The 25,127-nt window shown below is 42.0% G+C and overlaps 1 protein-coding gene across 3 annotated transcripts in view; it reads right to left on the bottom strand.

Annotated features, from left to right (window-relative positions):
• The window catches only part of oxr1a (oxidation resistance 1a), a 188,095-nt gene extending 164,559 nt beyond the window's left edge, over positions 1-23,536 (bottom strand). Inside the window, exons 1-2 of one of the 3 annotated variants that reach the window (XM_084051278.1) lie at positions 23,424-23,536; positions 6,725-6,811 (exon numbers count right to left, since the gene is read on the bottom strand). In XM_084051278.1, coding sequence (XP_083907404.1) covers positions 6,725-6,741 — 17 coding nt within the window. In that variant the 5' untranslated portion in view covers positions 6,742-6,811; positions 23,424-23,536. The remainder of the gene's footprint in view (positions 1-6,724; positions 6,812-23,423) is intronic. The other 2 variants (XM_084051280.1, XM_084051277.1) reach the window with 2 other exon arrangements.
• Positions 23,537-25,127: the final 1,591 nt, after the last annotated feature.

The following is a 25,127-nucleotide window of genomic DNA, read 5'->3' as shown; positions in this document are numbered from 1 at the left end:
TCTAGAAGCCCTCCCAGACGTTCCATTTCTCATCGGCCTACAACTGATGGAAGTAATAATAATCTATTCTAATGTCATGTGCAAACTCATTGCACATACCTCACGTAATAGATTAACCCAGCAGTGTGGGAAAAGGAGGAAAAATTAAGTACGATTAGAATTGATCAGTTAAAAGCCCTTGAGTGATGTGAACACACACACACACACACACACACACACACACACACACAGAGAACCCTGCTATTCTTGAATTGGTGCAGCTAGGTTTGCAACCCTCAGAAGTGGTGAAAGCTTTTCTTTGATGTTGGAAATGGAGCCTGGAAAGTAATCCCGTAAAATATAGTTCTAAATACAGCTGCATCAAAATTTCATTAGCTGGTGACCATGGCCAGCAGGCTCACTTTCACCCACCCAAGTCTCTGTGAAAACACTAGATGACATTCAACCTCTGTACATTGATCCACAGTGTGGAACAACACATTCTACCGTATCAGGCCTGGCTTTTTGTCTGCTTAATGTGACTTCGCGGTAGGACGAGCTGTATCCACTTAATGTGCTTTACTCGCTCAAACACTTGTGTTTTGATTGGGTCTCATATTCACATCTGTAACAGCTCTTGACTGCTTCTATGCGGTCAATGAGTTTGATTTTGTTAGGCAGCATATAGATCATGATTTGTTATATTAAAAATGGACATACCAGTGTACGATACCGGCCTTTAGTTTTTGCACAATCTCTATGCCGACAAGATAAAAAAAGGCTCCGTTATCAGTTCAGAATATTCCTGTGACTGCACAGAGTACAAAGCCATGATGTTGACACGGCGCCTTCAAGTTGAAACCTAATCATTTTGCAGCCACACATGCAAAAGGCTGCACACATATTCAAGAGGCAGAACGGCATCAATTATGGACTATCCATCCATGCACATAAAGCCTGGTGCCTACCAATGCTCAGCTGGAGGTCTGCACGTGAGAACACGGTCAGAGGCCAGGTGATAGATGGTTTATCTCTGGCCATAGATCACCGACAGCTCCTTTTTTTTTTATCTCTACGGGAAATTCACAGCCTGTCTGTTAACAGCCCGCAAAATCAATGGAGCGGTTGAGCCAAAACCTACTGCCTTCAATCGATAAGATTTTTTCATAAGGTTTCATAATGCTCAGAAAGCGACTTGTGAGGTTGCATGGGATATGAAGATATCTCAGATCAATTAGATTGAGTTGCGTAACATTGAATTTCAACACTTTGGTTGCGAGCTGATGTGGTTGGAATTTTTCCCCCCTCTAACATAATGGTGAAACTTTCCACACCATTTAGCTTAGAAAAGCAAAAGTTTATTCTCACATAAATAAAACATGTATAATTCACTGGTCCATAGGGACCATGACACATTACACTCTTCTTCATACCCCGCCCCCCCTTCCCGCCCGCCCCCCCCTGCTCAGGATCACTAAGGTCCCCCAGAATTAATGTGTCCCTTGACATTTGATATCTCCACTTTCCTGCCTCAGCAGAAAGCTCTTCACTCATCACTTTCCTGCAAAGTTTAACAGTCCTCAGGCTCTATTACTAATGCTGTCACTTCCTATGTCCCCCAAGACCCACAGCCTTGCACTTTTGCTGTATTGAAATGCTGCTGCTGCTGCCGCCTGCAGTTTGCCCAAGCAATGCAGGCCCGGCTCCTTGTCTATCTGGGACCTCGCCAGCAAGGAGGCTGATTATCTCTACATTGTTCATGCAGACTCACGCAGCCTGTCCCCCGCTCCTCACTGTTCCTGGCTCTGCTGCTGCTGCTGCTCGGTGCGTTGCAGTCCAACCACACGCTGCGGATGAGCTTTTAAGCAGCATAGCCCACACCAAAGGAAATGTGACTTCAATATTCCAATTACCCTCAAAACTAGGGATGTCCGATATTATCGGCCTCCCGATATTATCGGCCGATATTAGCATAAAAATTGATATTGGGAAAATATCGGTATCGGTTTTTGAATTTTTTTATTTTTTTTTGCCTTTATAAATAAGTTACAGGAGTTCTTACTCTATATGGTGTGTGTGATATGAAATTTGAGCTTACCCTAATCACAATAATCCCCGCATATATCGGTATCGGTTGATATCGGTATCGGTAATTAAGAGTTGGACAATATCGGTATATCGGTTATCGGTAAAAAAGCCAATATCGGACAACCCTACTCAAAACATTCCACCTTAACGCCGGGCGTTCAAAACCAGTGGTTCTCAACCTTTTCAGGCCGTGACCCCACAAAATAATGATATTTGAACTGGGCACCCCCCCACAAGCACTTAGAATGCAGAATGTGGAATGAAGGCATTCAATTTAGTTTGACTCGGTTCCACAGATAAATATTATGAAAATAGCAGATCTACTAGCTCACAACGAGTTTGTAGATGGGCTATTTTTTTACAATTTTACAATTTGGCCAATTATTAAGTCTCTCACTGCCAAGGACGACTTATGATGAGACATCGTCATGACGACCTCACTGCCAAGGACGACTTATGATGAGACATCGTCGTAACGCCCTCACTGCCAAGGACGACTTATGATGACTTTTTATTTTTTTGCACAAAGAACCAGGAGCGTGATGCGAAGATTTACTGCTCCATTCTCTTCCTGGTTAATTTATTTGGGAAATAACCTGTATCTCGGCGCCTGTGTTTTACTATGTATTTTTGGCGAGACATGCCATTTTCAATGGCGTATAACAAGCGAACGGGAGGTCGCCTCCGTTATTAGCAACCATCAGGGGATTGATCATCCTGGAGATAAATATTCTGTGACTACTTGAAAAGGTAAGAAAATCGAAAAATCACTGGCTTTATTTATCTATTTACTCTGGCTTAACAAGGTTACTTCAATTGTCACTTCACTGTCATCTGGGGACCCCCCTAAAATCATGTGGGGACCCCCCTAAGGGTCCCAACCCACAGGTTGAGAACCACTGTTCTAAACGAGAGGTTCACTGCGTCTCTCTATCCGACTTCAATGACAATGTGCGTTTCATGTAATGAGCCCTACCTACATTGTTGCACATTTTCCTCAAGGTCAGACAAAGACGAGTCACAGTGAGATGTCAGGACAACAGTCTGTTCATCGTGATTGGATCGTCAGACCCTTTGCAGGGGGTTAACACATCCCAGCATGCACTCTGCTGCTCCCTGGAGACCATTCTCCTCCCCTCCTTCAGCATACATAAGTAATCAAGTGCAGGGCTCCTTGATGTCGATCGACAGCTCGATGGTAATTACTTTTAATGAAGGTCACGATCGGTATGGGGTTCAGTGTCGAATCCGTTATGTTGTTAAGATTATAATCTCTTTTGTGTCATCCTCAGCTAAACTGCCACCATGACGGGACATATTGATCACTTTACCACGGGTGAGGGCCGGCAGGACGTTGTATGCAATGTCATGCGTGGCACAGAAACATACTGGGGTCAAAAACGCAGCTTAGGTAGCGGTGCAATGGCAATAATGGCAAGGTTTACTTTATTTGATGCCGTGATTTGTTTTGGATGAGTCATTCAGTCAGTCTGAGGAAGAAACAATCAGCTGCCAGTGGAAGCCCCTTTTTTTTGCACCATGTATCATTATAATGGCCTCCCACGCTGTATCTTGAGCACATTTCACAGCCAGACAATAGCGTGGCATTCACCGTTCACAGTTGTGGGAAGACTTGGCCAACAGCCTCATCTGGTCTACCATGCTCCACTAATGAGTCCACCTCATATATTGTGGTAATTTTCATTACAGCTTCCACTGAAAGCAATTACTGGTCCGGTCATGACAGCTTCACGCAGTCCTCTCCAAGATCACACTGTCCCTGGTAGACAGGGAGCTGTTGCTGGCACATGGCGCTTCCTTCCTGCACCTGTCCCATGCCTCTCCAAAAACAGCTCGCGGGGGGGGGGTTGACAACCCACTGAAGCCAGTATACAGTTTATATAGCTTGAGTTGACAACCCAGTAGGCCTATACAGTATGGACAACAGTCGAGAATGGAGACTAAAGCTTCCTGTGGCATACCGAAAAACCATGGCAAGCGGCTGCACAGCCCTGGGATGAGTTGCTAAACACAGAGACACCCGGACTGGGAGCCCAGCATCAGACCGGAGTGGTGATGTGCTGCAAAGTGTCTTCAGGACTCACAGGAGATCATGACAGGTTTGGGTGCACCCAGATGATGTCTGAATAATGAGGCTGAAGAGCCCAGAGGTTCAGTGAGCACGGATAGCTCACACACAGCAGCATCCGGAGTACTGATTTGTCTGAAATAACAGAAAATGGCATACGAGGATAAATGTTTACACTCACACTCTGGATTCTGATACTGTATTTAGGGGACGCTAGTCACCTCTGCAGCCTGATTCAACATGTGGACGATACACTGTCTCATTAGAACACAGTTTATCTTTTGCAAGAAATGGATATACTCGGCCTCGAGTACCAAAACGGTTCCCGAGCCATGTGGCCCATAGGTCAGGAGCCTATAGCCTCAATCCAACCCTCCAGCTAGCTCAGTGGCCTTGTGGTTAGAGTGTCCGCCGGCTCTGCTCAGAGATCGGGAGGTTGAGGTTCAATCTCCCCAGCCAAATCACACACGTCATTTTCTGTTATTTCAGTCTTCAGACTCCCTGCTTGGCACTCAGATATAAATTACAGAAAAAGGGGGATTCTCAAAGAGAATTTCTCCCTTTACAGAGCTAGATTTATGTCAGTGGGCAGAGGCAGTCGTTGCAGGGTCACGTTTTAACAAGGTCCCCAAACTGAAAATCATTTCATAAATGATTTCGTCCACAATGAATGATTCAATTTAACAGTGATCGCTCTGGTTACCTTTTAACGAGAGTGTATAAAAACAAACAATTAAGCTGTGTCTATGCAGTGCTCACTGCCCATCCATAACAGAGGCGCTCTATGGTATCGCGGGAGGGTGCACTAAACGGAGCGACAGGCACGTACGTACCGCTGCCGCTTTTCAGAGAAAGCCTTCGGATTTATTATCCTCGCCTCTGTTCCGGACTCCATTCCAATAAAATCTAAAGTAAAGTACTATGTCAAGAAGGCATTGGACTGATTAAAGTTTAATGAAAGACTTTTAATTACAGCCTCGAAGTGTATGCAGATGATGCCGGTGCTGGGGACTTGGGGGAAGCGTGAGGAAAAACCAATATGAAAAACCCACAGATGCCGCCACGGCAACACAGCAGACTTTGACAGATAAACAAATTCCACAGCAGATTTCTTTTTTCCTTCTTTTTTTTGTCTCGTTCAGCAGTTTAGCCGGAGGCGGGGGGGAAAAAAAATCTTTGTACCACATTCAGCAAAAATGCGAATGGCTTTTTGGAATCTTTGAATTTCAAAATGGCAGCTTATAAAACAATGATTATGTGTGTATCCGTATCATACTGTTGCAGGAAGTGCTGACCCAGCTCCCAGAAGATGGAGATCTTGCTTCGTTTAATCATCTTCTCACTCACCTTATGATGATCCCACATGTTACGGCATGGAGACACATGCACATCATCTACACATGGAACATCACATGATAGCATTTCTGTTCCCCGGCCCCCTGAATTATGCCATTATGCATTATGCCCTCTGCACGTACCACAGGTTTTCAAAGTGGGGGCTGTGCCACCAGGGGCCCAATTGAACGAAAGGGGGAAAGCAACAATATTTTAATAATTTTAATTTAAATTCATTAAATCATTTTATTTGTAATCTACAAGAAATCTAGTGGCCTGCGATGCGTTGTGAGCTTGTTGATCTGCTATTTTCAGGAGTCTTTTTAAGCCATTTTTACAAGCCATTTCGTGCCCAGAGGCTATGGCTATTTGGGGGTGCTTGCTTGGCATGTAAAAGTTCTCAAATGGGGTACGTGTACCCCTAGGGGTAAGCAGAGGTACTACAGGGGGTATGAGAGAAAGTGTGACCGTTGTGTTCAATGATAAAGCATTAACAAAACTTGGCTAGCACAGGTACTGAATAGAAAGCAATACGTATTTGCAGTTATGCTGTTTTGAACATACTGACATTAAAATGGACTGGACCTTTGATGGCAATAATTTACTCAAAAGCATTTTGCTTTAATCTTACCGACCATTGACATGCTGTGTTTTGTGTTTTTGAGTGCATTTACACTATACATGGAACAAAGCCACAAAAAAAAACTCCCACACATACAGTATGAAAGATGCAGGAGCACAGAGTAACTTTAAAGCATAAAAGTAATTTTTGATTTCTACTTGCAGGGGTAGAGCGCCAATACTTTGATGCATAAATGAGGCATGGGACTTTGATAAACCATCCACGTGCAAGTAAACAGGGCCTGTCCCTTTTTTTATAGGTTCCATGAAGATAGAAGTTACAAATAATTTCAAAGAACATCATTTTCGTTTACCTGAAATAACGAGTCACCTACTGTAGGCACACATCTGTGATGTGACATAACAAGTCACCTATGCACACACAACCATGTCCTTTCGAAGTCATCTGTGAACACAGCTGTCTAGAAATGCCAACTGTTATCAGAGGAAATCATTTCAAAATGCCCTGGGATTTCTGACATTTTATTTATTTATTTAGTAGCACGAGCGGACAAAAATAGATCAATCATTCCAAAATGCCCTAAGATGTAACTTTTTTTTGAGGAGGAGGAGGGGAGGACAAAAATAGATTAAAAGTGACACTGCCCTGACCTTTTGGTGCTGAACATCTTTGCTGAATCTTCTTTCTCCTGCTCAGTGGCTTTGGGAGGTCCAGGTACAAGGCTGAGCTTTTCAGACCTGCAGTGTGGGCACGCACACACGCACACGCACACGCACACACACACACACACACACACACACACACACACACACACACACACACACACACACACACACACACCAAAGTGGACAGGGGACAGAAGGACATAATGAGATTTTCAGCATCATAGAATAAAGTTGCCCTCAAGTAGTCAGGAAGGCACAGACACGCTGACCTAAATGCCCTCTAATATCTGGCCTCTGACCGTGCAATTCAAATGGACGGGGAATGAGACAAGCAACAGCCCATGACACATGACACAGTAAACATGTTGATTGTGACAGCACTGTTTATAATGGATTATAGACAACTGGGGACAGTTGGGGACAGCTGTCACTTTCGATAATGCATTGCATTACAGACTAGGGCTGGGCAATAAACCAAAGATATATCGAAAACGATATTTAGAACCAATAACCTAATTAATCTTGCTTGTGTAGGTTAATCGAATAATCGAGAAGCAGGATTTGGTTTATTTAAAATTTGTTTTTATTTCTTATATATCAACGAATCGACACAAAAAAAACATTGAATAGATTTGTTTTATAATCAACTAAATCAATTCGTCTAATTAACCACATACAGTAACCCAGTATTACACTTTGTTGTACAACTCACAATGAAGTATTGTACAACGCGCCGCACATTGTGTGCTTGTAGATCTGATATTTTCCCCTTTTTAAATAATCGTTCATAAATCGTAATTGAGGCAAAGGTTTGAAATATTTGTGATGTTGATTTGAAGTCATATCACACCAGGCCTATTACAGACAGTAATACAGTTATTTGCTGAGCTTAAATAAGCAAGGGCTTAATGAGCAGCAGTACACACTTTTTAACATGCTGCAGAATGAATCACATGATAAGCACTGGAGCTCTACCGGACTAGCGAGGAACTCAGGCAATTACACTGCAATTAAAGAAAGAGTGACTCAATCTGCTGATGTAGGCAAACTTCCCATGCAGGCCATTAGGTAGCAAACCCCTATGAACGGTTCAAGTCCACGATTTGGATTTGTCTCTGTGTGCTGATTCCTCCCCTCCCCACACCTCACTGTATAATGGCTGGGAGTTAGCCCCTGCTCTTTCATGTAAAGGTTATCAACAGGGACTGTGGACAACGAGTCAGAGGACGAGATAGGGTTCAATAATTAATGCAGAGGTCCATGCTTGCAGACCTCACTTCTCAGCTTCTCCCCATCTGTAATGAGATGAGTGGAAGGGCCAGAGGGAGAAGAGAGGGAGAACGGGGTGATTAAAACAGCCGGCTCAGCCCCATCTACCCACCCCCATCCCATCAGCTATACGTGCTCACATGTGCACGCACACACACGAGCACACACACACGCGCGCACACACACACACTTGTGCGCACAGGCACACACAGGTCTTCTCATTTGTAACACCTGCAGCATGGTATTTCTTCCCGGTGCACATCACCAGCAGAGCCCACAGGAAAGCTGAATAAGCATCCCCATCATGTGTAAAAGGTTAACAAAGTAGTGAGACACCGGTAACATCTGATGATTCATTCAGGTGACATGGAATCCATTGGGGGATAAAAAAAAAGGAGCTCACTTCACACAAGTCATCTAAAGCAGAGAGGCGCCCACTGCCGCCCAGCTGTCTGGATGGCTGCCGTGATCCCCAGAAGATGATGACAACACCACGCTCCCATTAAAGTTGTCATTTTGCGCAAAGCTTTAAGGGGCAAAACTATTCCACTGAGAATTCCACTGTCGGTTGCATGCCCTGTCTCTCTGTGTACAGATGCATAACATGTATGCACACGATGTCGGGAAAAACCTGTCCACCAGAGAGTGCTGCAGCTCAACTATGCACACCTCTAGTTTGTGTTTTGCACAAATGTAATACATTAAAACCCATTAAGACCTGAGGCGATTCTTAATAATGTTTTCTAAATCCTGACAGTTAAAAAAGAAATAAAATAGCAGATCTACAAGCTCATAGCGCGGCACTCGGTGCCGTGCTATGAGCTGGTAGATCTGCTATTTTTGAATAGCCAAAGAAATCTAAAGTGACACAAAGGCGTTCCGGGTCTTAATGGGTTAAATCCAGCATACAGAGAACGATTATCATATCACAACAATATAACAGAGAGAAAATTCCCCTGTATGTGTATTTCAGCTGAATGTACTGTATGTTGCGGACAAACACGGCCTGGCACGGCCCGTATGGTCTTTGGCCAGCAGTAAGAAACAATGAATATTTTCTGAAGACCACTATTGTTAAGGCGTGGCTCTGCAGAGGACTGGCCGCCGATAAGAGGATCCATCTTTCGGCGTGTCTGCTTCTCTGGCGCTAATCGTGCAAACCACTGGACCATTCAGTGCCAACTTCTTTGTGCACACTGTCAGTAGTGCTAACTTATTACCTCTCGGATCGGCTGAAACCTTGCCCATATTTGGAGTCAGAAGTCATAGACATAGCTGGCTGGCCACATGAGGTCCGAGATCCATATTGGAGCCATGCCATTCCTGTGTAAATACAGTGATCAAGGGCGATCTTACAAAGCACAGCTCTGGCACCAATCAGACTTAAAGGGATAGTTCACCCCCAAAATTATTTTTTTTCTATCGATTAGTCACACCATGGATTGGAGACTTGAATTCATGGATATTTTTTGTTTTTTGTCGCATTCCTAAGCCAATAATTTGAAGATAATCGATAGAAAAAGTCATTTTGGGGGTGAACTATCCCTTTAACGCCAGTGACATCACTTATGTGAACTTTCAGCACAACTTCTGCAGTGTTTCAGAGACACAGAAGTAGGGTTGTCGCAGTGTGGAGAATTTCTCACCAATTAATAAATGCATCGTCAACAACGGTAATACCGATAACACTGGATGCGCATGCGCACAGCCTACTTTAATTACTTTCATTAATCCATTGTGTGCTGTGGATCGATGTGGATGTCTGCTCGTCTGCTTCAAAGAACTTCATTATGATTAACATTGTCAACCAGGAGGTGTCCTATTCGACAGGGCTGGCATTGAGCCAGACAGAAACACGAAATAAATAGCAAGATTACTTGAGAGTAATCTGGCAGGAGTTCAAACAAACAAGCAATTCTCAAGTAAACTTTAGAGCCTACTTTTTCTCTCTTCTTTCTTAACCCATTAAGACCGGGAAAGCATCTGTCATTTTAGATTTTAACCACTTTAACCATTATCTTATACTTTGGCTATTAAAAAATAGCACAAGTTCATAGCGCGGCATGAGCTTGTAGATCTGCTATTTTTGAAAAATAATTAACATTTGTGCAAATCTTTGAATATAAATATTATTATGTTTTAAGCAAACATTTGTAACTCAATTCTTTGCTTCTGGGGGTGGTCCCTGGAACAAACTATTTTCAAATGGGGGTCCGGGGCCAAATACATATAATTTTGGGTGGCCCTTGACATGAAAAAGTTTGAGAACCACTGATAATAGCAACATAGGCTTTTTTCAAAAAACAGTTTTGTGTTACAAAAGTATATACATTATATTCAATGGTTTGCACACATTTTCTTGGAGGCAGAACAGTCACTTTCACTTCATAATTGTACTGCCTGTCATCAAATATTGATATTATGCTTTAAACAAGAACATGGGTGCCACATAAAAATGTACCATGTGTGTTTTATAAAAGACAGACAGATATATAGTGAAATTATAAGGGAGTGAGCTAGTAACGTAATCTGTGTGTGCCTGCACACCGTGTAAACACTGATAATACTCTGCAACCCTTCTGCAGCAACTCTACACAGAAAATTGCCACGTTTGATGGCTGCTATGGAAGATTAGCCCACAAATATGAATTATATTAATATACTGTAATAGGATTAGATAATGTTGACAATTGTGAGTGTCCCCCTTTAAAGCATAACATTGTGAAAGGTTAGGTATGAACTTGTGTCCTAGATATTACAATTGGTTGGATTACGGACAGAAGGACAACATCCAACGCGGTTCAGGTTAAAGGCCACAGCTGTCAGATTAGATTGGGATGATGTCATGTTGTGTCATGAATGGCAACAGCTTGACTTTAACTCTGTGGAGAACCAAATTATTATAGTTTTGCATTTTTTATCTTTATTTCGTTTTAACTTTTTGTTTTGAATTTCAGTTTAGTTTTGAGTCTTTTTTAAAGCAGGTTTGATTAAGTTTTGTAATTTTTTTGAAAGGGCCTACTTTTAGTTTAGTTTGCGCTTTAGCAGGCGCTGCCTGGCTACATCAGAGCCTAGGTGCCCGGGCCGCTAAGCCAGCGATCCGGGCCGAGTTTGAATTAGTTTGTGTTTTTTTTTGTATTGTAATATGGGTTAGTCAGGGGCGAGATTCAATAAGGTCAGAAAAATCGCAGATCTACAATAATCTACCCTCTATGATTTTAGTTTGTGTTAGTTAGTTTTGTAAATATACAAAACAGTTATATATATATACCTGGTGGAGACCACAGAAGCCGTTTTGTGAAAGAGGGATGGAGACAAACTGCTCCATAAAAATTCCTGCAGGTAAAATGCACATAGACAAATCCAGTTATAAAATATTTCATTTCGTGAACTGGCTCTTTAATCTGAGAATACAGATTCAGTGCCCCGGGAGAAGACAGACAGAGACAATTTCAAAGAGTCACAGGGCTTTAAAATGATTATAGAGAGTGCTTTACCGAACCCAGCACTGGCACAGAAAAATAAAAATAAACCCTCAAGCTTTCAAGGAACCACAGCAAACAGAAAATAGTTTGAACATTATTTCTGATTAAGCTTATATGGGTACTGCAACTTCCCTTGCCAGCGGGCACAATCACAAACCAATAAATTCCTTCTTTGAGGAATAGATGGTAAATCATGAAACCAGTGACGAACAGGAAGTCAGGGATGATGAAGGATATTATGTAGAACAGTGGTTCTCAATCTGTGGGCAGGGGCCCCCTGGTGGGCCGTGGGGATATTGCAAGTGGGCACCCAAATAATAGGCAAAACACATTTTTTTTATTGTGTAAAAAAAACGTCCTGATATTTTTTCTTTAAAACCTTGAATATTTTGGTTTCATTGTGGTACTGCTAAATACTATGTTCCATTGAGCCAAGCTGAACACAATCGATCGATTGGTATATTGATTATACCATTCTCTGAAAAAATACGCAGACCACCAATCTGACCACTTACAACGAGGTCAATCTTAATTTTTTCAAAATATGTTTTTTTTTTTTTTTATGCCTTTATTGACAGTATATATAGAGAGTAGGTTGACAGGAAATGGGGAGTGACATGCAGCAAAGGCTGTCGAGATCGGGACTTGAACCCGCAACACAATGTCAGGGTCCCGGAGCCTAGGTGCCCGGACCCCTACGCCAGCAGTCCGGGCCACAACGAGGTAAATCTAATACAGGGTTAAGTGGTTAATCAGACTGATCGATTTAGTCAATTATAAAAAGTCTTATATATGATAAAAAATAAAGCTGCTACAACTGCTTCTCCATTATTCGATCAACCTGAGCAAGATAAGTTGATTATTGGTTCTAAATATCGGGATAGATTTCCGGTTCATTTCCCATGCCTAGAACAATGTCTACACATATGGAAATATAAAACATTATGTGAATTGAGGTGAACCCAAAATAAATGTAAAAGTTTTTCATCCTTGATTATCAGCCTCTTCACAAAACTACCCCCAAAGCTGGGTGCCAGTATCCCCATTTAACTTCCCTTGACATGAACGGACATGTGATTTTATCTGTGGTAAAAGAACCTTGTTTGAGGGTGTTTGTCCTGCCGAGCTTCATTAAGCCAGCCTTGTGTTTCAGCTTAATTGTCTCTGGGCGGGTAGAGTGTCCTGACAAACACTATCAGCATCCAAGCATGTAATGGATTGAGGCGAATGCGTCCGACAGACAGAGGGACAGCAGGTATTAGCGGCGTTCTAGCCCACACTTCTGCTCCGAGCTTCCGACCGTAACACAACAATGACACACAGGGGCTGTGGGTTCAGACTCCTACTCAGGCCCTGTTTTGAGTTTGTGGCTGACAGGGCCACTCGACACAAGACAAGGGACAAACTGTGCCTGGAACCAATGCATTGCTTCCGCTACCAGACAGGACAGTGCTCAGCAGCGGCAGTGTCACCACGCACAAGATAAGCCAAAAAAACGTTGTCAAACAAGTGACAATTACTGTATAAATTAAACGTTTTTGTTTTAAAATGTAAAACTTCATTTTGTGAGCTGAAGATGACAGGACGTGGTTTAGGGAGTTAGTCCACAATGCAGACTTTGTGTAAGTGGATTATTGATCGGGGGGTGGGGCTAGTGTAAGTAGAGCATTGATCAGGGGAGGGGGCGTGGCTAGTGAGTACACCATTACGTTTCAATTGGAACTGAGGCAGTACACAATGTATGACAACAATCTTTTCAAATGCAGTACAGGACATAATGGGAAATGTTGAAATGGACACATCCGATGCATTGGCTTGCGTTGCAGACGAGTTGGCAGAAGCGCATGTGTGCGAGTCCAGCCTCAAAAGTCACACCCAAAACATTCCACCTGTTTAAAGCTGCAGTGGCATTTCAATCAGGGCCTGGACTGCTGCAGTGATATGACTCATCTGATTCTCCTCTCCTGTGTCTCTCCTCTCTCCTTCCTCGTCCCCATCTCACCTCCTTCTTCTGTCCTCTCCTTTCCTCACCTCCTTCTCCTGTCCTTTCCCCTCCCTCTCCCTTCCTCACCTCCTTCTCCTCTCCCTGCTTCATATCCCACTCCTGTCCTCTCTCCGCCTCGCTTTCCTCTCCCTTCCTCTCCTTTCCACTACCCTTATCTCTCTCGTTCTCCCGTCCTCCCCTCCCTTCCCTCCCCCTCCCCTCCCCTCCTTCCTGTCCTCTCCTCCACTTCCCCTCCCTCTCTTGTCCTCACCTCCCTCTCCTGTCCTCTCCTTGCCTGACCTCCCTCTCCTGTCCTCTCCTTGCCTCACCTCCCTCTCCTGTCCTCTCCTTGCCTCACCTCCCTCTCCTGTCCTCGCCCTGCCTCACGCCCTCACCTCCCTCTCGCCCTCACTCCCTCTCCTGTCCTCTCCCTGCCTCACGCCCTCACCTCCCTCTCCTGTCCTCTCCTCTCCCTGCCTCACGCCCCTGTCCTATCTACATTCCCCTCCACTCATCACCTCTGTTTATCCCATTGTCTGCCACATAACCATTGTTCACATCGCTCCCGCCATTCCTTTCTCCCCAATTCATTCCCTAGGCTGCATCAGACCGGCGGCGTGCACACAGCCTGATTACAGCATGTTTCCTCAACTAATAGGGGTCACATTAGCCTGGCAGGAAACACAATGCCATTATGGAAATGTTCAGTCAATTACTGGGCAACGAGTAAACACCCTCTCTGTCATTTTTGACTCCCATATTTGCGTTCCCGTAACGGTGGTGATGCATGGCTGTCGTTATCTTCTCAGGGGCATCTTATCTGCCTCTTCCCTGTGGACCTCTGCAATATGCCTGAGGTTCACTGTGTCATTGTTGCAGCTCTGGATGAAAGCATCTGGCTGCCAAATGAGGAATCTAAATGTAAATGACGCCAGTGTCTTATCACCTGAAGGGGATAACAGCTTCATCATCGTGTGATGATTTCAGTGTCCAGATATCTCACAACCTGAACGGTCCCATTATGAAATCACGTTCACGCGGGACTAACATCTCAATTTTCATGCAAGTATGAGATTGGATGGGTGATTCCTTAACCTATAAAAGCACAATTTCTAACAAGTTCAAATGGATTTTGTAATGGCTATTTTTGCTATTTACAATTAGGGCATTTAGCAGCCAGAGTGCCTTACAAGTGCAAGCTCAAACTAAGCAGGGTAAGCATGAGCCCTAGTCAACAAACAATAAGGTAAACAGTCGCAGTAGTAGTAGAGGGCAAAGAAGAGAACAATGTAGTGCCCCGAAGAAACTAGGACATGTTTGTCTAAACAAAATGCCATCTAAAAATATTCTCAACATTTGTTGTCAAGGAAAAAACTAATCAAAATTAAGAAAATATGTGAACAACCTAACATATCTGCATAGAAAAACGGAGAAGAGCCTAGATGTGTGGAGTATTGACCAGGGTGCTTTCAGGGTGTTAACTGAGTGAGCGGGGAGGGTTGTGGGGTTCATGTGGGACTAATATCTCGACTTTTTTCAACGTTTAGAGATGCACTACAATACACGGATCACCTGGTACTCTAATTCAGCGCTTGAAGAGGACCAGTGGATGCTCATTGAAGCCTGAGTCATAACAGCCACACTGCATTATAAAAAGGGCTGGGCTTTGGGAAACACTAGAACAATCTATGCTTATGGGACTGTCATCACAATGAGGTTTAAAAATGGGACACTGTAAATGTTGCTTAAATTACCACGATCGATAAAAAAAGAGAACATAAAACCACAGGCTTAGTTCATTTAATAGCTTATAAACTATTTGAACCCAGTCCAATAATGAGTGAGAATACAATGTAACAAAAAGTGCACTTGTAATGCGAGCTCTATAAAACTACCGATTTGAGAACTCTCATATTAAAAAAAAGACAGGCCTACATGCATTGGGCTTAAAGTACAGTATTGCCAACAACATGCCTCTAACTTGCTCTTTTAGTGGTGTTATATAATGAATTAAATCAACTGGTTAGCCCTTGACCTCAGATTACTACAGCATACGCAAGATCACTGGTTTTAAGCTTTTTTTTTTGGTTTATATGTTGCTTTTTACCCCTTTTTCTCCACAAATTAAGCCAATTGATTCGTCCCCACACACATGTCTGAGTTGTTACGGCTGTTGTATCCTACTGGCTCACCTGCCAGTGAGGAGCCCCCACCGGGAGGACGTACAGCCTTCGTCGTACTTCTCCCGCCCAACACTTCCTGCTGACAGGTGCTGCCCCCCCCCCCAGCCTGTAGGATTACGTCCCTGCCCGGCTTTCCTCCCCCGAAAACGGGCCAATTGTGTTCGTGTGTAGACGCTCGACAAAGCCGGATCCACCACGGTGGATTCGAACCCACAACCTCCACGGAGGTGGGCAGGCACTTTACCACTGCGCCATCCAACCCGAGCTTTTTAATGTCAAGGATCCTCAGTTTTATATGCATTAGGCCACGGACCCCCCAATTGATACAATCATCTCTGGGACCCCAAACTACACTGTAAAATCCTCAGTGTTAATTCAACATGTATAGCGTACGGGTCCATTTGTACACTCTCTGTGTTACACTAGCCAGGTAAACCTTCCCGGTCGTGTGAATTCAGAAGACACATGATAATGTGAATTCACACGACCGGGATGGTTTACCAGGCTAGTGTTAGAGACCGCTAACGCCAAATTCATACCAGCAGTGGTATTTTGCTGCCGTGGCGAAGTTCAATGCTTTGTCTATGTAGAGGGGTGCTTACTGCTTACTAATTTCCCCATTGTGGCAGGAGGTAGAGCTAACAAAAAGATAAGCGTCAAAGTTGAGAAATGTCCAACACTGACACTGCTGCTGTACAGTGGTACAGACAAGAGCAAAAGTCAAATACTGTACCTGTAGAAGTGCAATGTGCTCTGAAGTAGGCGTACACACTTGATACCACAACTAACAACTGTATGGAAGTAACACATATTTATATATTATTGCAAAGGTTTTTAACTTGTAGGTGTGAGATTAATATGGATGGAGTTCATTTGCATTAGGGTTCATGTTGGTTAAATAATGCCAATCATAATCAAAACCTTGAAAACCACCCTCAAAACCCACCTCTTCAAAATCGCTTTCCCAAGCTAACTCCAACACCCATGCCCCTTTTTTCATTCCACTGTTTTTATTGATTTTAGTATTTAGTCTTTTCTTTCAGTTTTTTCCACCCATAATAAAGTCGTTTTTCTTTTCTTCTTCTCATGCCACCGTGTAAAGCGTCTTTGGGTACTCAGAAAAGCGCTATATAAATTCGAGATATTATTATTATTAAAACTAATGAGCTCTATGCCAAGCAAATAAAAGATGATCTCATTTTGAAACAGAGCTGGCTGTTGAGACACAATAACTTTGTTTCTTCCTGGGTCTGTCTATTTCTGTCTGTTAATGTTCCGGAGGTTTGTGTGACTGAGCACAGAGGCTTCAGATGTACTCAGATGAAGATGATGATGGCAAATGAGAAAACCTGAGCTTTCCAACAGCACAGTAAAAAACCCTTTAAGACCCGAGGCCGATCATAGAAATGCCTTCTAAATCAGTAGTTCTCACACTTTCAAGATTCTTCAAAAATAGCAGATGTACAAGCTCGCAGCGCGGCACTAAGTGAGGGTGTGGGGTGTGTAATTGATAGATTTGCTTTGGGTGAACTACTCCTTTAAATTAACTCTGAGAGTATCTCAGTTCAATTAGCACTCAGTATTGTACTGTGAGAGTATCTCTTGGCAAGGTACCACAGTTAGGACGCTGTCAGTTTGAGTTTCAACAAATTAACTCAGGCGAGTTAAGCCTGATTTATACTTAGTTGCACACCACCGGTGTTGTGCATCGAAAATAGCAGATCTACAGGCTCACAACGCGTTGCGCTGTGACATGTTGTGGGCCTGTAGATCTGCTATGTTCTGTGCACGTCACGACCATATGGGCAACCAAGTATAAATCAGGCTTTCGGGTGACTGCTGAGTCATGTCACTGAATGATATTTGGCTGACAGAGACAAATGTGTCAGTCAAATATTCTTTGTCCCCATACTCTAAAGTTAATGAATGCCTAGTTTTTTCATGCAGTGTCCAAGAGAGAAACCAATGAATGTTCATTTGTTCTGGGCCCAAATCATATAGTATAGCCTGTAGTACATTTTTCTAATCAAGATACAGTATGCGGCATAATCCTGTGATATATGGCAGCTGGTTGTCAGATTTACAAATATGTTCACCCGGACTATTAGCCTACTGTTTGCTCTGGAACATGCCCTTAATTTACCCCATGCTGTGTGCTCTATATGCGCCAATATTGATTGAGTGATGCCTTTTTGTAGCAAAAATAAAGTCCCATGTTTGCAAGCATCTCATTATACTCTGGACCACTTCAGGAAGCCTATGTTTCCCACTGTTTTTCTCCATTTACCATGACAGCCAACAGAATTGCATCAACAGATCAAAATGCGTTTTAATTTATCACGAATATCTTTCACAGTGGAGGTGAGACACCTCCACAGCAGTTGATGGTTGCATGTTTATTCATCACTCTTAGACCAATCAATTTAAACTCAAAGAAAACATCACCATCCTACTGGTTATCTAGCCTGGTAGATAGGGCTGTCAAGATTACAAATTTAAGTTGACGATTCATTGTCAGACAAGTAATTGCGATTAAAGATTTAATTGTGTGTTTGGCATTGAACATTGGAACATATGAATACAATTTTAAGTTGTAAGTTTGGTTTTTAGGCTTCATAATCACAAATTACACTGGGCTGACAAATAACTTAAATATACAAAGAAATTACTGACACATTTAATCTAATTAAAAAAAAAGTAAAAATAGCAGAAATAGTTGATCTAAAAGCTTACAACACGTCACGAAGCGGCATGTTGTAAGCTTGTAGATCTGCTATTTCTGCTATTTTTGAAAAATTAGGCAATTATGTGATAATTATGACAAGCCTACTGTTGGTAGACCATCCCGGTCTACCAGGCTACTGGTTATCCTCAATAACCCCTGTTGTTGTGGGTCACATGGGTGGGCTCCCAGTGCATCATGGGCTATAGCATGTTGGAGAAGGGACCAGAAGAAGACACTGGTTAGCTGGTCTGCTCAGAGGAGGAGGGGGAGGAGAATGAGGGGGTCAATGGGCTGGGTTACCATGGGCTTAGCAGGGCAAATCCCCTGTAATCCTCCAACCAGTCCCATGATGCCGTTTACTGTATGTACGTAGGTAAAGCTATTATGGACCCACACCAAGCCTGCCTCACAAAGTAAGATACAACTTACTGCTCGCTTTCTCCCCGATGTTGATGTTCTATTTGGATGGAGAGGGAGGGTAAGCTAAGAGGATGCATCTTCCACAAGTCTCCTTTGAGAGACAAAGGGGAAGATGATAGCATTAGAAAAGCTCGAGAGAACATACTAACCCGCAGTTGACTTGTGTCTACTGGGTGTCATTCAGGGTGGCATTATTTTACTGAAGAATGCTAATGCTTACTTTGGATACTAAATACTAAATCAATAAAGACAATTGATGGTAGCATTATCAGTGATCCCAAAACAGCTCTTCTACTTTTAAGTGGACAAAAAAAACCTATAAACTCCCACTAACATCACGACTGATAAGATGACAGACTTTTATTTATAATGGTGGATATAGTTCCTGTTAAGAGTTTTGTTCCCATTATGATCTGCCATGTTTGTGACATCCAATGTAACAACGTGGCATTCTGGTCAACTGGCAATGGGCTTTCCCACATAAAAGAAAACACGCAATATACAACTTTCAGTCTCCACATAAGACACAAGCAGATGAAATATTGTATCAAGTACTGTTTTCGGTATCGCAAGTCGAACTTCCATTTGGCAACAAAGTTCACATACTTAGGGTCTTAGGGGACAGAAATGAAAATTAATTCTTGGAATCACTAAAGAGGTTTTTATTTTATCAGGTTTGATTCCTGGAATCACAACAGAAGGCAGGAAATCACTATCACAGCCCGCGTCATTATGTAATTGGTTTTGTTTTGATTCAAGGCCTGTCTTTTGGCTGAAGTTTTTAGAGGCACTTTTCATTAATGCTTAGCTACAAGAAGCCTGCTCTGGTTCAATAATATGATGCTCCACAAAAGAATAAGAAAGAAGAAACTTTTGATTAAAACCCCTTAATATAGCACATTCATTCTTTGCAAAGTACCTTAAATCCAATGCACAGCTACTCACCAAGTTTGGCACGTATTGCACCCTAACCCTATGTAAGTTCTCAATAGAATCTAAGTGATAACGATACCAATCCTCGATTAAAAACAATTGGCTGGATCAGGAGGCCAACCTAATAAACTTGCAGGTCTTGACTGACTGACTTACTGACTGAGTGAGTAATGAAATTACAGCCATAAATATATATATACTGCATTGGCCACTGCTGTTCATTTGGAGAGTCGCGTAATGCGGCTGCCATATTGGCCAGGGCAAGCCGTGCCTCCAAATGCATGTATGTCTCATATACCATACTGTCTATTGAAGCAGGTGGTCTCTCCACAATTAAAACTAGAAAAGTGCGTTCAACAGAGTGCAGATCGAGTTCAAAAACTGACTGCACTATCTACGGTTCAAGAGTTATAGGCTAAAATGTGAAGTGGCCTGTTACAGCCTGTTATGTCTTATTTACAAAGTTTCAGGCCAATCGGTCCAGCGGTGGACGACTCCTCACAGACAACAAAAACATAATCCCGAGCCGAGAAAAGAAAATGACACATTAAAACACACTGATAATGCATGCTTCTTTAAAGTATTATCTCAGCATATAATGCTGAAGTAATTTATTGGTTTGGCTCTATAGCTGAACATGAACACTAGTAACTGATAAGCTATCAGTCAAGGTCCTTTCCATAATTTATGACTTTCTGAATATGTTAAGAATGTTTTTAAGTACAATAGTTGGATGTACACAGCAACATTAGCTGATTGATAGATCAGGATTATTCACTATAGTATTCCTTAATGTACAATACATTCTTCTTAATCAATCATATTACAGTAGCCTAAACTTTATTAACTGATTATACAAATAAAATAAAATAGATTTCATGGGCTACAGTATTTTTCATATTCATAAGCAGAGTACTAACCATTATGCAAGCATTGCAATGTGACCATTGCAGGACAACAAAGAGCCATTAATCAACCACTGACAGAACTAATGCAGAACATACTGTACATTTCTGCAGTTTGATAACTATTTCATGTAGCAGAAGTGGTGATTCAAATAGCTGTGGCTAATCATTTTGCCAACAATAACCCCTGAAGAAGAACCATTTCTTTGAAACTGCGCAGGTGCACCAGTTCAATACAAGGAATATCAAAGATGTGTAATCTGTGCGAAAATGAATCAATGAAACATTCCATTGAATAATTTCAGTACATACAGTACTCTACCTGGCAACAAGCCAGAGCTAGAGAATTGATAATAGTGTTTGCCTGCATTCCTATGAGAGGTGCTCTACCTGACCACTGTGTGCATGTGCATTAATGAGGTGGTGGAGATAGATGGCACTAGATGCAGCCACACCACCACATGATTTAGAGCCTTGCTTTTCTGGGCAGTAATTCTGTCTTAGAGCCGTCTAGAAACTACAGGCTACGCTTTATATCACATTTCAGCGCTGCAATACAATGCATACAATATATGACATCTTGTCCAAAGCTCAGTGAGGTGGCCTTGGTGTAGCAAAACTAACGGGTAGTATACTGGAAGTCACCTCATTTAGTTTGGTCTTTGAAGATAACTGATACATTTAAGCTAATTGAAATGAGTCCAATTTCTTGGCCACAAATCTTGATGCGATAATCAATTGGCAACAGCAAGCAGCAGGGTGATTATTTAATCAAAGGCGGCACAACCACGCATAATTATATCACTTGAATCAAAATTAAAGGTGTGTATACGGTGTGTGTGAGAGAGAGAGAGAGAGAGAGAGAGAGAGAGAGAGAGAGAGATTGTGTGCATAGAGTACTTCATAAATATGTTTATGAAGTGAATGACCTTGTTTATGCTAATAAGATTGGTTGTGAGCTAAAAGAATTTCATTAAACAATATAAAGTTGCCACTTTGTGGGAACAGAAGATTGTTTTGGAGAATGCAAAACATTATTTCCTCTTACTGTTCCAAATATTACGATATACTTTTTTTTTATGGTAGAAGGATGCACACAGATGCAAAGGTGAGGGAACTTTATCAACACAGTATCAACAATATACAGCATTATACAGCAATATACAACAAGATAAAGTCTAACAGTATAAATGGGGAAAAATACAAACAACCACAACAACAACAACAACAACAACAACAACAACAACAACTAATCATGTCACCAGGGTTATTATTAATATAACTGTCAGAGAGGCTTGCCTCCTGCAAGCCCATCCTTGTGAATATAATTGTGTTCTTAATTGACCTATGTGGTCAAACTAAATACAAATATAATAAATATTGTGACAGGCTCCCGTGAACACACTGTAAGGTGTGACACCAACACCCCACACTATGCCCTGACCTTGAACAACCTGACAACAAGAGCAAAGCCCCAGACTGAGCCTCACAGGTTCAGGGCTGGGCGACCACTTAGGATTCTGCCAGCAGATCCACTCTTGATCCACTTCCAAACTTGCTGATCTCTCTGTCTTGGACTGAGCTGACCTGCCATTAAGATGTATGTATTGCAGGATGAAAATTGCCTAGACTGCATTCAAGCTCCCACATGTTCCCCATATTGCACCTTAATGGGCTATAGGGTACCTCGTTGCATTATGTATTGTAAACGGTATCTAATAGACCTATCTATACTGCAGATCATGAGTTTTGGACAGACAATGATGACTCATGTTTAAGCCCACCGCTCCCTGTCTGTCTGCCACTGAGCTTCTTATTTGCTGAGGAGTGAAGTTTCTATTGCACTGTCTGTCTAGTAAGCCTAGTTAGTTATCATTCACCTTTAAGCACTGAAGTAAAATATCGGAAGCACACAGTCTGTGGTTTGGGAGAAAAGTGTAAATCAAAGCTGTCAAATGTGCCTTTAATAAACATTAACATGAGTGACAGGGCGTCGTGCGCCTATACAGTGCCTGTAGGCAGGTGCGTGAGGTTTCTAAGATACATTATTAATCACTGCACACACACACACACACACACACACACACACACACACACACACACACACACACACACACACACACACACACACAAGGCTATTGTTATGACTCAAATCGCTTGCATGGCATGTTTTACAATTCCATCACCTTCAATACTGCAATTAACCACTTAACCCCCAGAAGCACCGGTATTGTGGGGAAAGCTTTCGCTTAACATAGCAGATGGACAAGCTCGGGTCGGCTATTTTCAGCGAAAGCTTTCCCCACAATAACAGAAAACAGAAAAGAGACAAGTATTGATCCCTGAGGGTCTCCGCCGGTTACCCATATGGGGTTTAAGTGGTTAACACATGCTGTAGCCCATACAGTCCCCGGCATCGGGAAACACTCAGTGTATTTTCTTCTGTAAGCTAAGCTTCCTATCTCTAACGTCACGTGTAATAATGGTTGTCTTTTCCCTTCTCTCGTAATATACTCACTATGGGATAACATCGCCCCCTGAGAGGGCGATGTTATCCCATGAGTATATTACTCCGAAGGTAAAGAAACTGTTACATACGTAACCTCTAGTTATCGTGGTCTCTAGGCATACTATGCTGCATGCCCAGATTTGTTAACACAAAGAAACACCCAGAAACGTGTCAGTTGTCTAAATAAGATCTCAAAGCGTCTATATCTCCGCCAGACCAGACAGCCCCCCGTCCTAAACAAGCCAGTCATAGACAGTGAGTCGGTACTTACTTACTTTCACACAGCGCGGAACGAAGCGGCGTCACAATGTGATGATGTGCAAAGTTCAGCTGTTTTCAAACATGTGCGGACGGACATACGATTCTCTTTATTTCTTCCTCCTCAAGGCGTGCGTCACGGCTCAAGTGTACACACAACAAACACACATACACAACACAGTCAGAAGCAGACATGCAGAGTAATTTGACCTTCTCGTAATAGAAACTACCATCGCAGAGATGTGGAATAGGCAGGGGGAGGAACGGATCAAACCAAACGGACCATTCCTTCCCAACGCCACTCTCTCTCATCACCATTGCAAGGCAGGCAGTAGGCTCAGGCTGGGGGACGGCGGTGAGAGAGGGCAAGTGAGAGCAGTGGTGGAAACATTACTCCAATTTTTTTTTAACTTAAGTAAAAAGTATCAATATTGCAATGCAGAAATATTCTGTTACAAGTAAAAGTCCGGAATTCAAAATGTACTTAAGTAAAGGTACAAAAGTATTGGCATCAAAATATACTTAAAGGTAGGGTAAGTGATTTTCTTTGGTTAAAATAAGTGTTAAATAGCTCTATATTCTGATAGTGCTCCTTACTAAAGTGTTTGTTCAGTAAAAGGAGTCCATGTCTCTCCAGCTCTTTATAAAACAGAAAATGCATTTTTGTTTCAGTTTCATTTCCAATTCTATCCAATCAGGATAGAGAACTCAATCAGGATACAGATTAAACAAGTGAAATTGGAAGTGATGACACAAATAAATGAGCCGGCAAAATTGGAACTGGAACACTATAAAAATGAAGCTTAAATGGGTACTTTCTCCTGATTGGCTGAGAGTTTGACACCTACTGTATACTGGAACATTTATGTTCTGTTTATTAAAGAGCTGGAGAGACGGGAGACTCCTACTGAACAAACACTCTATAGCAATGATTACTATCAGAATATAGTGCTTTAACCTTTTAACAAAATACTTTTTGTTTTAACCCAAAAATATCACTTAAAGGTAGGGTAAGTGATATTTTTTGGTTGTTGTTTTTTTGTGTTAAAAAGGTTAAAGTATACTATATTCTGATAGTAATCATTGCTACAGAGCGTTTGTTCGGTCACAGGGGTATCTCCAGCTCTTCAGTAAACAGAATATAAATACATTTTCAGCTAGGTGACAAAATTTAAGCCAATCAGGAGAGAGCACTGAAAATGCATTTTCTGTTTAATGAAGAGATGGAGTCTGGAGAGACATGGAGACTCCTTTTACTGAACAAACATAGAGCTATTTAACACTTATTTGAACAAAAGTAAATCACTTACCCTACCTTTAAGTATCAAAAGTAAAAGTAGTCATTATGCAGAATGTCCCATTTCACAAGTTTTAAAATGTATAGAATGTATACAAATCTTTTGAAAATAGCATATCTACAACTCAAGCTCACAATCAATGCATTGTGAGCTTGTAGATCGGCTATTATATAGGGATAAAGTGGTTAATGTATGTTTTGTAATACAAAGCATTCTAATTATTGTAGTGGAGTAAAAGTACATTATTTTCCATTGAAATGTAGTGGAGTTGAAGTAAAAGTACTGAAAACTGGAAATACTCCATACTCAAAATTGTACTTAAGTACAGTACTTGAGTAAATGTACTTAGTTACTTTTACAGTACACCACTGGTAATAAGATATACCTGCAGATGGGGGTAATGTGATGAATTGCATAAG

Source organism: Gymnoscopelus microlampas (assembly GCF_963454915.1).
Source record: "Gymnoscopelus microlampas genome assembly, chromosome: 3".
Lineage (NCBI taxonomy): Eukaryota > Metazoa > Chordata > Actinopteri > Myctophiformes > Myctophidae > Gymnoscopelus > Gymnoscopelus microlampas.
Note: the sequence above shows the minus strand (reverse complement) of the source record. Positions and strands in the feature narration are given on the sequence as shown.